Genomic DNA, 13,525 nt, shown 5'->3' with positions numbered 1-13,525 from the left:
CTGGCAGAAACTGTTTTTAAATGACCTTTTTGGATTCTGAAGGGTCTAAATAAATAGTAAGAGGGCTCTCTCATGATATACATGGAGATCCTCTTGGCGTAGAAAACTGTGGTCTCGAAAAACAGGGAGGATGCATTCGTAGCCTGATTCGCTTGATGTTTGAACCCCTCGGTCTTACAAGATCCACGATACAAGATTCCCTTTTTTTTTTTTTTTTTGCAGAGTCCTGTCAGAGGTGAAAACACTGAAGTGATTTCCGATACGGACGCCATGCCCGCTGGCGAGGAAGACGCGCCGTTTCCCCCGCTGAAATCAGAAGACAGCGGAATCGGGCTGAGCGCCTCGTCGCCAGAGCTCTCAGAGCACTTGCGGGTGCCTCGGGTTTCCCCGGACAAAGACGACGTCTGGAAGAAGGGCGGGAGCATGCAGAGGACGTTCCTTTGCATCCAGGAGCTGATTGCCAACTTTGCCCACAAGAATGTTTTCGGGGAACAGCTGACGGCGTCCGGGGAAGACACCAAGTCGGCGGAGGAGCCCGCGGGTCCGCGGGATGAGGGCCGGAAGGGCTCGTGGGAGGCCCGGCCCCTGGGCGGCGTGCCCCAGTTCAAGCAGATGCTCTCCGACCTCTTCACGGCCCGAGGGTCCCCCTTCAAGGCCAGGAGCGTGGAGCCGCCCTCACCCCCGCCCCGCAGCCCTGGCCGCAAGAAGGACGAGGGGTGGGCCGTGGACCAGGTGGTCCTTGACCTGGGGGTCTCCCAGGAGGGCGTCCGCGAGGCCTTCGCGGCTGCCTGCCACCTGCTGCTGGACTGCGCCACCTTCCCCGTGTACCTGTCTGAGGAGGAGATGGAGCAGCTCTGTGAGGTCCTCTTCCAGCCTCCGGGTGAGGGGCTCCCGGGAGTGTGCCGGGAGGGGTTGGGAGCCTTGGGCCCCTGAGGGTTACAGATGACTTAAGACTCCATAGCGCGACCGAGAGGGCGCTGTCTGCCCACCCCCATTTTCCTTCCTTATTTCATAGTTCCCATGTACAGTTTGGGTTTGTCTTCAGAAAGGAACCTAACGAAGCTTCCTCTGTGTCTTTATAATTCCTTTTTTTTTTTTTCTTTTGGCTGCACCCCTTGGCATGTGGGATCTTCCCTGTATGTAGCTCAGACAGTAAAGAATCTGCCTCCAGTGCAGAAAACCCAGGTTCAATCCTTGGGTCTGGATGGTCCTTTGGAGAAGGAAATGGCAATCCACTCCAGTAGTCTTACCTGAAGAATCCCCACGGACAGAGGAGCCTGGTGGGTCACAGTCCATGGGGTTGCAAAGAGTGGGACACAACTGAGCGACTAACACTTCACTACACGGCCTGTGAGATCTTAGTTCCCCGACCAGGTATTGAACCCACGCCCCCTGCAATGGAAGCTCAGTCTTAACCCCTGGAGCTCCAAGGAAACCCCTAGGTCTATATTTTTTACCCCTTTGGGTGCCCAGCACAGCCTGTTAAAAAGTCTGAGACATAAAAGGAGCTTCATCCTAGTCAGTACATAGACTGTTTAGTGAGACCTGTTACTAAAGCTTTATGTGTTAGTGTGCCAGGGCTCCCATAACAAAGTACCACCCACTGAGTGGCTTAAACCACAGAAATGTGTTGTTGCACGGTCTGGAGGCCAGAAGTCTGAGGTCAGCGTGTTGGCAGGGCTGTGCTCCCTCTGAAGGTGCTTCAGAAGGGTGTGTTCTGGCCTCTCCTCCAGCCTCTGGTGGTTCCCAGGCTTGTGGGAACCTAGCCCTCATCTTTCCATGGCATTCTTCCCATGTATGAGTCTGTGTTCAAATTTCCCTTTGGTAAGATACCCACTGGGCTTCCCAGGTGGCACTAGTGGTAAAGAACCCACCTGCCAATACAGGAGACAGTAAGAAACACGGGTTCAATCCCTGGGTCAGAAAGATCCCCTGGAGAAGGATATGGCTGGCCACTCCAGTCTTCTTGCCTGGAGAATCCCATTGACAGAGGAGCCTGGCGGACTGCAGTCCATAGAGTTGCAAAGAGTCGGACACGACTGAAACGACTGAGCATGCACGGATTCAGGGCACCTGTTATATTGGATTAGAGGCCCACCCATTCTTCTCTACCACGGCCTCATTTTAACTAATTACATCTGCAATCAATTTCCCAAGAGGTTCATTCTGAGGCCCTGCAGGTTTATAAACTTCAACATAAGAATTTCTGTGAGGGCGCAGTTCAAACTGTTACCGGCAGCACGTTAAGCCTGGGCTGCCATAACAAAATACCATAGGCTGGGGGGCGCGTAAACCACAGAAATGTATTTTCTCACAGTTCTGGGTCTAGAAGTTCAAGATCAGGGTGCCAGCATAGTCAGCGTCTGGTGAGAGCTCTTCCCTGCGTTACAGACTGCCACCTTCTCACCATGTGTTCACACCCTGGGACGTGTGTGGGGTGTGTAGGGGGGTCTCTCTGGTGTCTTCTAATAAGGGCTCCAATCCCATCATGTCAGCCATCCCTCAGGACCTCATCTAGACCCGGTCACTCCCATAGGCATCCCCCCCCCCTCCAAATAGTATTACCCTGGAGGGTTGGGGCATTCACATGTGAATTTCAGGCACATGCAGTTGAATCTATTGCAGGCAGGGAACACTTTAAAGAAAAAAGCATCAACGGGAAGGTATAAAAGAAGAGTGATCAAGTTGGTAGGAGCTGAGGGTGAAGATTTCCCCTCTCATCATCACCTTTGTTAAACGTCCCATGCAATGTGTCTTTTGACTCCCAAGCTGCAGTTGACAGAATACTTGGAAGAAATGCATTTAGAATTGATATCTTTGGTATATTTTTAGCCTCTTGTAAAGCTAATGCCATGTGCCCTACCACCAAGAGAACTTTGAAAACACGTTTTGAGATCTGCACCAACAAATGTAACTTTTACTATATGTAAATTTTAACAACTACTTTAATTCAGATTTTACTGTGTTAACTTTGTGTGTGTGTGTGTGTGTGGCTGTACTGGATCTTTGTTGTGCATGGACCCTTCATTGCTGCGACAGGGCTTTCTCTAGTTGCGGCGAGCAGGGGCTACTCTCTAGTTGTGGCGTGCAGGCTTCTCACTGGGGTGGCGTCTCTTGTTGCAGAGCACAGGCTCTCAGGTGTGAAGGCTTCAGTTGTTGTAGGGTACAGGTTTAGTTGCCTCAAGGCATGTGGGATCTTCCCAGACCAGGGATCCAACCCATGTCCCGTGCCCTGGCTGGCAGATCCTTAACCACTGGATCACAGGGAAAGTCCCATTTACAAAATTTTTTTAAACAAGAGAAACATGTTTTGAATCATCTCAAAGCCCCAAGAGTGACATTTGCAGAACTTGAACAGTCTGTTAACACATGACTTTGGCCTCATCGGTCCCCTGGCCCTGAATGGGGACAGTGGAGCGTGTCACCACCAGAAGGTGATCACACTGCTGTGCAGGTGGCCTCCCGGACCTGAAGATCTTAGAGTCCACAGGCTGGTGAGCCAGTCTTGAGAGGTTTTTGTGTGTCTCCGTCCTCTCTGGTTGGCTTCCTTTCAGGAGCTGGCGATTCCGGTTTTCCACCTTGGCTGAAGTCCCTGATGACCATCTCCTGCTGTGTGACTGACTGCTACCTCCAGAATGTGGCCATCTCCACCCTACTCGAAGTGATCAACCACTCCCAGTCCCTCGCCCTTGTCATTGAAGACAAGATGAAACGCTATAAAAGCTCCGGACACAACCCATTTTTCGGCAAGCTGCAGATGGTGACGGTTCCTCCCATTGCTCCAGGAATACTGAAAGTCATTGCAGAGAAAACAGACTTCTATCAGGTATTTCCCACCGGGAAGAGGAAAGCTGGGACCCTGAGACCTTCTTCCCAGACTCTTTCTTTGAAGCTATCCCTGAGGTTTTGGGGTTGAGGTGGGTGGACGTGTGTGTGGATGTGTGTATTCGGTCAGTTGCTCAGTCATGTCCAACTCTTTGCCAACCCCATGGTCTGTAACCCACCCAGGCTCCTCTTTCCATAGAATTCTCCAGGCAAGAATATTGGAGGGGGTTGCCATTACCTTCTGTAGGGGATCTTCCGAACCCAGCTATCAAAACCTTGTGTCTTGCATCTCCAGCGTTGACAGGTAGATTCCTTACCACTGCGCCACCTGGGAAGGCCTAAGGTTTTGGTGGTGGTGACAAAGAATATGATGCCTTGGGTAGCAGCCAGAGAGGGTGGCTGGAGACCTGGGCCTGCTTTATCTGTCTCTAACCCCAGCTCCTGGGAGTTTATGGCCCCACAGCAAGTGTTCAGTAATATTTGTGTTCAGTGTTAGGCTGGCTGACTGGACTGCATAAGTAAGAATTGTTAACTTATCTAAATACACAGAAAGAGAAACTTTGTCCCACTTTGTGAGATTTGAGGCTTTGAGGTTATTTAGCCTCAAGGAAAACTTCAGTTTCTCAGTCGTGTCTGACTCTGCGACCCCATGGACTGCAGCACGCCAGGCCTCCCTGTCCATCACCAACTCTCGTACTTTACTCAGACTGATGTTCATTGAGTCGGTGATGCCATCCCACCATCTCATCCTCTGTCGTCCCCTTCTCCTCTTGCCTTCAGTCTTTCCCAGCATCAGGGTCTTTTCAAATGAATCCATTCTTCATGTTAGTTGGCCAAAGTATTGGAGTTTCAGCTTCAACATCAGTTCTTCCAATGAACATTCAGGACTGATTTCCTTTAGGATGGACTGGTTGGATCTCCTTACAGTCCAAGGGACTCTCAAGAGTCTTCTCCAACACCACAGTTCAAAAGCATCAATTCTTCAGCGCTTAGCTTTCTTCACAGTCCAACTCTCACATCCATACGTGACTACTGGAAAAACTAGCCTTGACTAGACGGACCTTTGTTGGCAAAGTAATGTCTCTGCTAAGAGCTTGCTCTAATTCATGTCCATTGAGTTGGTGAAGCCTTCAAATCATCTCTTCCCTCTTAGAAAAGCTTAGTACTTGTCAAATGTGAGAAAGCTTATTGCTGAAGATGGCGAGCAGGTGTTGTCCATCTTTCTTGGGGACAGAGTAAGAAAATAAGGTATTATAGGGCTCAATCAACTGCAAGAAGCTGAAAGCTATTCCAGCTAGCTCATGGAAAAAAAAAAAACAACTGAGGTTTATTATAAAGATGGAGCCTGTGGAGGGCAGGGTTAGGAGTGGAATGCCGCTGGCTCTCACAGGCCTCACCTGGGGAGCTGTCAGAGCCCAAGGCTGCCTCCTCTCCATGTCTTCCTGCCAGCCGGGACCTAACCTGCTTGTCACTCGACCTTCAGTCAGCCTCAGGACCCTCAAGCTTGGTTGTCAGAGCTAATGACACTTGCGTGTCTGTTTCACAGTTCTGAGCTCGCCTGTCAAGGCTCTTAAATGGTCAGTCAGCGGGGTACGCCTGGGTCAGGCGGCGTCTGCTGTCCAGTCGACTACGACAGTGAGCCAGGCCAGGGTGGAGTGGTTGTGCGTTGTAGACAGGGACGGGACCACTCACCAGGGCCTGTAGGGGGACCGTTTCCCCTGCGGGTAGGAGGGGCTCCAGATGCCCTGCACACCCGGAGACCCTGAGGAAGAGAGATTCTCGATGCTTTATGTGAAGTGCTGGAAGTAAACTCTCCTTTGAGGTCTTGATAGCCCGTCCTCTGAACGGCTTTTGAAGTGGGCTGGCTTTTCACCTATTGGGTTGAACCCTTCTCAAGCAAGTCATGTAGCTGAAGCCATCTCCAGCTTGGTTCTGTCCCCCCCGCCTTTTTTTTTTTTTTTTTTGGCTCTGCTGGGTCTTAGTTGCAGCATATAGGATCTACTTCCCTAACCACGGATCAAACCTGGGGTCCCCCTGCATTAGGAATGTGGAGGCTTAGCCACTGGACCACCAGGGAAGTTCTTTTTTGTTGTTAAGAGCATTATTTAAATATAATTCACCAATTTCAAGTTCACGATTCAGTGGTTTTTACTATATTCATAGAAATACGCCATTTTCCTTATTTTCTGTATGTGATTTCTTTTTTTCCCCACCTGTTTCCCCTTTTTTATTTTCTTTTTCATAAAGTGCTCTTTTCCAGTGTAATGTTTTAACCCCCTTAATGTTTTTTTTCAATGTATTTTTGGAGTCGTTTCTTTTTGTCGCAGAGTCGGACACGACTGAGCGACTGAACTAAACTGAATGCTAAGGTTTACCATATGCATCTTATCAGAATTGACTTCACTTCCATTCTGAATTCCTGTGAGTTGCAGAAACATGCCTGGCAGGCTACAGTCCATGGGGTTGCAAAGAGTCAGACATGACTGACTGACGCTTTTTCACCTCTTGAATAGCTCTGTTCCTCTTCCCTTTCTTGTGCTGTTGTTATTATGCATAATATATCTAGGTATGTTATAAACTGAACAAGATGTGGTTGTATAATCTTATGATATTTTAAGAACTTGGTAAAAGAAAGGAAAACAAGTATATATTCGTAGAGTTTGGTTGTTCAGTTGCTTAGTTGTGTCCGACTCTGTGATCCCATGGACTGCAGCATGCCAGGCTTCCCTGTCCTTCACAATCTTCTGGAATTTGCTCAGACTTGTGTCCACTGAATTGGTGATGCCATTCAACCATTTCATCTTCTGTCGTCCCCTTCTCCTCCCACTTTCAGTCTTGCCCAGAATCAGGGTCTTTTCCAGTGAGTTGGCTCTTCTCATCAGGTGGCCAAAGTAGTGGAGCTTCAGCTTCAGTCCTTCCAATGAATATTCAGGACTGATCTCCTTTAAGATGGACTGGTTGGATCTCCTTGCCATCCAAGGGACTCTCAGGAGTCTCTCCAACCCGACAGTTCAAAAGCATCAGTTCTTCAGTGCTCAGCTTTCTTTATAGTCCAGCTCTCACATCCATACATGACTACTGGAAAAACCATAAATTTGACTAGACGGACCTTTGTTGGCAACCTGACCTTTGTCTCTGCTTTTGAATACTCTGTCTAGGTTGGTCATAGCTTTTCTTCCAAGGAACAAACATCTTTTAATTTCATGGCTGCAGTCATCATTTGCAATGATTTTGAAGCCCAAGAAAATAAAGTCTGTCACTGTTTCCATTGTTTCCCCATCTGTTTGCCATGAAGTGATAGGACCAGATGCCGTGATCTTCGTTTTTTGAATGTTGAATTTTAAGCCATCTTTTTCACTCTCTCTCACCTTCATCAGGAGGCTCTTTAATTCCTCTTCTCTTTCTGCCATAAGGGTGGTGTCATCTGCATATCTGAGGTTATGGATATTCCTCCTGGCAGTCTTGATTGCATCTTAAGGTTCATCCAGCCCAGCTTTTTATATGATGTGCTGTGCATATAGGGCTTCCCCGATGGCTCAGATGGTAAAGAATCTGCCTGAAATGCAGGAAACCCAGGTTCAGTCCCTCGGTTGGGAAGATCCCCTGGAGGAAGGCATGACAACGCACTCCAGTATTCTTGCCTAGTGAATTTCATGGACAGAGGAGCCTGGCAGGCTGCAGTCCATGGTACTGCAGAGTCAGACACAACCTAGCGACTGACGCTTTCACACTCTGCGTGTGAGTTAAATAAGCACGGTGACCGTATACAGCCTTGACATGCTCCTTTCCAGACTTTGAGCCAGTCTGTTGTTGCATGTCCCTCTTCTGGCTCTCTTCACTGTGGGTTCACGTTTACATCCGGTGCTGTTCCTTTACTCCAGGCCAGCTTTGCTTGTGCTGTTGTGAAATACTTTTCCACAAGTGATGGGACCAGCAGTGCGGTGTGCCCCTATTGTTTTACGCAACTGGTTTTTAAAATTATTTGTAAGAAGAAAAGAGAAGGAATATGCATTAATGCTGTCTCTTTATAATTACATAATTACTTTTTCTGGTGCTCTTTGCTTTTTGTATGGATTCAGATAACTGTCTGGGGTCAATTATTTTCACCCTAAAGAACTTTTCCACTAGTCTTGTAAAGTAGAGCTGCTAGCAACAAAATTTGTTAGATTTTCTTTATCTAGAAATGTCTTTATTTTTCTTTCTTTTATGTAAGATAGATTTATGGGATATAAGATGTTTCTTTTTTTTTTCTTTCAACACATTGAATATAAGAATAAGCCCACTTTAATCTTTTCCACATACACTTGATTATAAAATATTTCCAGCAGCACTTGTTTAATAATCCATAACAAATGCTTGGCTAAATGTTTGAGTGAACCTGCATTTGAATGAATTGTTTGAATATGTCATTTACCGGTCTTCTGGCTTGCGGGAGGTGTTCCGCAGAAAGAGAGAGGCAGTGGAACTTCCCTCAGCAAAGCCGAGGGGTCCCGAAGAGAGGTGAGCCTGCTGTCCGCCAACCCAGCCCCTCAGCGAGCGAGAGACAATCAGATGCGACAGGGGTTCCCTCTGAGCAGTTCCGCTTTATTGCCACAAACTCCTGGTTTATATAGGCAAGCAAGGGGGTTTTGCGAGGGACTTTCTATAGTTGCACCAATCACATTAAAGGTCAAATTGTACCAATCATGTTAAAGGTCAAATTGTAATATGCCATAGTTGCACCAATCACGTTAAAGGTCAAGTCATCATGCGCTTCATTGTAACAGGAGTCTGTGGTGATCACGCACTGTCCACATGCACGGAAATCAAGAGACCAATCAAAAACTTTAACATAGACCACGCCCCTATCTCTTCTGCCGTTCGCCATCTTAGTCTCCGACCACAAAAGCTAGCCCCCCCTTTTTTTTTTTCAAGGTTTCCCACGTAGGGCCCCACACTGGCTTCCCTTGTTTCTGATGAAAAGTTGGCCATTACACCTTACTAGGGTTTGTTTGTAAATTATCAAATCAAGTTTCTCTTGTTATTTTCAAGATTTTCTCTGTCCTTTTATCATTCCGCTAGGATGTGTCTCAGTGTGGATCTCTTTGTGTTTATCCTTCTTGGAATACATTGAGCTTCTTGGATATGTAGATTGAGGTTTTTCATCAGATTTGGGAAGTTTTCAGCCCTTATTTCTTTAAATATCTTTCCTGCTCATTTCTTTTCCCTGGCCTGGCACTCCACTTACGTGCATGCTAGTGCTCTTCCTGGTGCTCTGCACGTTTCTCTAAGGCTCAATTCATTTTTCATTATTTTTTTTTAATATATACTTCAGATTTCATGATTTTTATCAGTCTTTTTCACTGACTCTTCTGCTAGTTCAAATAAACTGTTGAGCCCTCTCTAGGGAATTTTTCATTTTTTATTGTACTTTCAACTCCAGAGTTTCCTTTTTATGATAATTTCTGACTTCTTATTGTTACTGTCTATTTGATGAGGCATTGTCATCATACTTTTTTTTTTCTTCTTTGAACATGGTTTCCTTTAGTTATTCAAACACACGTATAATGGCTCCTTTGAAGTCTTTGTTAAATCTGGTTCCTCTTTTGGCTTCTGCTGTCTGCTTCTTTAATCCCTGTGCGTGGGTCCCATTTTCTGGTATCTCTGCCATGGCTTGTAACCTTTATTGAGGACTCAACATTTTAGATAATATATTGTTGTGACTTTGTGTTCTGGCACCTCCCTCCAACTCCCACCAGTGACTTGTTATTGTTGTCTCTGTTTGTTTAGTGACTTGACTGTTTTAGTTTGTTTCCCCTGCAGGGTGAGGCATTTGGTGCTGCTCCTTGGAGGCTGCTGCCTTAGGAATGTGCAGCCCTTCTTGAGATGATGGTGATTTTAGCAAGATTTTCGTTGACTTTCCCTGATTTCTGTTAAACTCTGTTGGTATCACACCCAGATGTTCAGTTCAGTTCAGTCTTTCAGTCGTGTCCGACTCTTTGCGACCCCATGAATCGTAGCACGCCAGGCCTCCCTGTCCATCACCAACTCCCAGAGTTCACTCAGACTCATGTCCATCGAGTCCTTGATGCCATCCAGCCATCTCATCCTCTGTCGTCCCTTTCTCCTCCTGCCCCCAATCCCTCCCAGCATCAGAGTCTTTGCCAATAAGTCAACTCTTCGCATGAGGTGGCCAAAGTACTGGAATTTCAGCTTTAGCATCATTCCTTCCAAAGAACACCCAGGGCTGATCTCCTTCAGAATGGACTGGTTGGATCTCCTTGCAGTCCAAGGGACTCTCAAGAGTCTTCTCCAACACCACAGTTCAAAAGCATCAATTCTTTGGTGCTCAGCCTTCTTTACAACCCAACTCTCACATCCATACATGACCACAGAAAAAACCATAACCTTGACTAGACGGGGATTTCTTTGGAAGGAATGATGCTAAAGCTGAAGCTCCAGTACTTTGACCACCTCATGCGAAGAGTTGACTCATTGGAAAAGACTGATGCTGGGAGGGATTGGGGGCAGGAGGAGAGGGCTGGATGGCATCATGGACTCGATGGACGTGAGTCTGAGTGAACTCCGGGAGATGGTGATGGACAGGGAGGCCTGGTGTGCTGCAATTCATGGGGTGGCAAAGAGTCGGACACGACTGAGTGACTGAACTGAACTGAACTGACTAGACGGACCTTAGTCGGCAAAGTAATGTCTCTGCTTTTGAATATGCTATCTAGGTTGGTCATAACTTTTCTTCCAAGGAGTAAGCGTCTTTTAATTTCATGGCTGCAGTCACCATCTGCAATGATTTTGGAGCCCCCCAAAATAAAGTCTGACACTGTTTCCCCATGTATTTCCCATGAAGTGATGGGACCAGATGCCATGATCTTCGTTTTCTGAATGTTGAGCTTTAAGCCAACTTTTTCACTCTCCTCTTTCACTTGCATCAAGAGGCTTTTTAGTTCCTCTTGACTTTCTGCCATAAGGGTGGTGTCATCTGCATATCTGAGGTTATTGATATTTCTCCTGGCAGTATTGATTCCAGCATGTGTTTCTTCCAGTCCAGCCTTTAGACTCCATTAATCACTGGATGATGGCTCTATTATTTTTAACAATGCCCTGGGGCACAAATTACTCCATAGCCTGATCCAATTTATACTCTTGACTCAGGTAGGTTTTTTCTTTTAATGGTTATTTATGTGTGTGTGTGTGTATATAAATATATTATTTTTTTGGCTGTGTTGGGTCTTAGTTGTGGCATGCAGGATCTTTGTTGTGATGTGTGGGCTTCTCTGTAGTTGCAGCTGGAGGCTTAGTTGCCCTGTGGCATGTGGGATCTTACTTCCCTACCCTGGCATGACTCCTTATCCCCTGCATTGGAAGGCAGATTCTTAACCACTGGGCTGCCAGGGAAGTCCCTGTCTCAAGTAGTTTTTTTGAGGCCAGTCTTAGAGATTTGTTTTGACACAGGAGGATTTTTCCTACCTCTCTGTGTCCCTGTTAGCTCAGTTGGTAAAGAATCGCCTGCAATGCAGGAGACCCTGGTTCAATTCCTGGGTCAGGAAGACCCACTGGGGAAGTGACAGGGTACCCACTCCAGTATTCTTGGGCTTCCCTTGTGGCTTAGCTGGTAAAGAATCCTCCTGCAATGTGGGAGACCTGGGTTCAATCCCTGGGTTGGGAAGATCCCCTGGAGAAGGGAAAGGCTACCCACTCCAGTATTCTAGCCTGGAGAATTCCATGGACTGTAGAGTCCATAGGGTTGCTGAGCGACTTTAATAAAATAAGATGTGTTCCTGTTTATTTCTGGTAAATGAGCTGGCCTTTGGTGTAGCTTGTTGCTATCATGGAGCTAGCAGCCTCCTCTTAATTACTTACCATTAAAATCTCTTGTTATATCTGAGAGCACTCCTAGGCTTGACCTTATCCTACACTCTGTTCCGTTATAGAGAGCTCTGCATCTCTGTTTTGTGGCCCGCCTCTCCCCCTGGGCAAAATCTCTGAATCCTATTGTGCAACTGGGTCATTTGTCTGCTTCTCTTGGTGTGATTTCCTTGCGGGTGGGCAGGGTGGTGGCCTCTGGTCTTCTGGGTGTGCCTCTTCATCTCCTAATGAATGATGAGTGTTCTTAGCCTGCTATGCTTAGATAGAGCCTCCACCCAAGAGCCAGGGCAAAGGAGTAAGATACTGGCGCCCTGTTCCTCCCAGGGAGATGCAAAAGCCTTATTATTAGCTGGGGAACTGGGAGGAGAGGAGGTCCACCTCCCTGGCCACCCCCTACCAAGTCAAGCTGGACTGAGAGGTGGACGGGGTCGTAGTTGAAGTGCCATAGACTTATTGCTTCTTGTGTTGGAATTTTTGTAGATTCCCTCGAGTTTTCCTCATTTCTTGAATGCCCTTAGGATACTGTCTAGCAACTCTAAATGGCTGGCTGTTTTCTTTTTCTATAATTTTCACTGGTAGAGGGTCCATGGTATGTTCAGTCTAGCCCCATTCATGATGTTGGGTCCTGGCAGATTCTGGATTTAGTTGCTCTTCAGCTTCTTCTCCTTGTTCTCCCTGTCTTCCTTCCTACCAAAGTTGAGTCACAGTATAGATCTTGACTCTGTAGAACTTGGAACCACGGTGACTGGGCAGATCTTTTTCCCTGGTCCCGCATATATCACAGAGTTTGGCATAGCTACATCATAGGCACAGAGAGGAAAAGAGAATAAAGAATTTCATCCATGAATTCTTGGAAGGCTATTAATAGAATGAGAATGATAGCACTCAGTACTTTCCTCTTGTTTGGGTATGCTTTTATGAGTTCTTTCTGAAGCCTTGATTTTTATTTTGATTCAGATTTACGTACCTGAGCATGTGCTACTTGCCAAGCACTGGCGCATATGTTATATATTAATGTTACCAGGTTCTCAAGAACAAGACAAGGCTGGAGCCTGCCCACACTGAGATGCTGGAACTAGAGACGGTAAAGCAACCTACACACTCAGCTAGGGTGCGCCCCAGGTTCTCAGACTCCAGACCTCAGGCTGGTTCCAGATCCTCTAGCCTTTTTCTTGTTCCCGTGGAACAGCTTACATACCAACGTTCATTCTGCCTACAGTGCCAGCAAGAATAAGGTCAGATGTCCCAAGAGTGCCCTGCCCTTTCTAAGTAGTAATGGCAAATTGCCAGCCAGAAAATGGTCAGAGCTTAGGGACCAAGAAGGCGAAGATGATGAATGGGCAGGCGTGTTTTTTTTTGTGATCAATGTCAAGTCTCAAAAACCCTCCAAAAAACCTTTAAACCTTCCAAATGGAGCATCTTACACATAAATTTGCACTGGGGACTGCAAGACTACTTTATTTTATTTGGAAATGACTTGGCTACTCAATAAACTTCCATCACTTAGTTTAGCACAAACCCTAGAAATATAACTTACCCCGATCTGGAGAGACTATTTTAGACAGACATTCCTGAAGCATAATTATTCTTAATAAAGTTTATCTAAAAGCTCATATCTCATTTACATGTTTTAGAAGTTTCTTCACTAAGGTTCTTTCCTTACTGACAAACTTGTAAAAGGTATAACAATATACAACTTATATTAAACCTTCAGTTCAGTTCAGTTCAGTCACTCAGTCATGTCTAACTCTTTGCAACCCCACGGACTGCAGCACACCAGGCCTCCCTGTCCATCACCAACTCCTGGAGCTTACTCAAACTCATGTCCATTGAGTCG

At 46.6% G+C, this 13,525-nt stretch overlaps 1 protein-coding gene across 1 annotated transcript in view; it reads left to right on the top strand.

The window, feature by feature from the left end:
- DOP1B (DOP1 leucine zipper like protein B) overlaps positions 1-13,525 on the top strand; it is a 124,571-nt gene that overhangs the window by 60,977 nt on the left and 50,069 nt on the right. Inside the window, exons 13-14 of the mRNA XM_040264237.1 lie at positions 223-880; positions 3,555-3,826. Of these exons, the coding sequence (XP_040120171.1) occupies positions 223-880; positions 3,555-3,826 (930 nt within the window). The remainder of the gene's footprint in view (positions 1-222; positions 881-3,554; positions 3,827-13,525) is intronic.

This window comes from Oryx dammah, unplaced genomic scaffold (genome assembly GCF_014754425.2).
Source record: "Oryx dammah isolate SB20612 unplaced genomic scaffold, SCBI_Odam_1.1 HiC_scaffold_2, whole genome shotgun sequence".
NCBI classification, from domain to species: Eukaryota; Metazoa; Chordata; class Mammalia; order Artiodactyla; family Bovidae; genus Oryx; species Oryx dammah.
The sequence above is the reverse complement of the archived record's forward strand: the minus strand, read 5'-3'. Positions and strand labels throughout refer to the sequence as shown.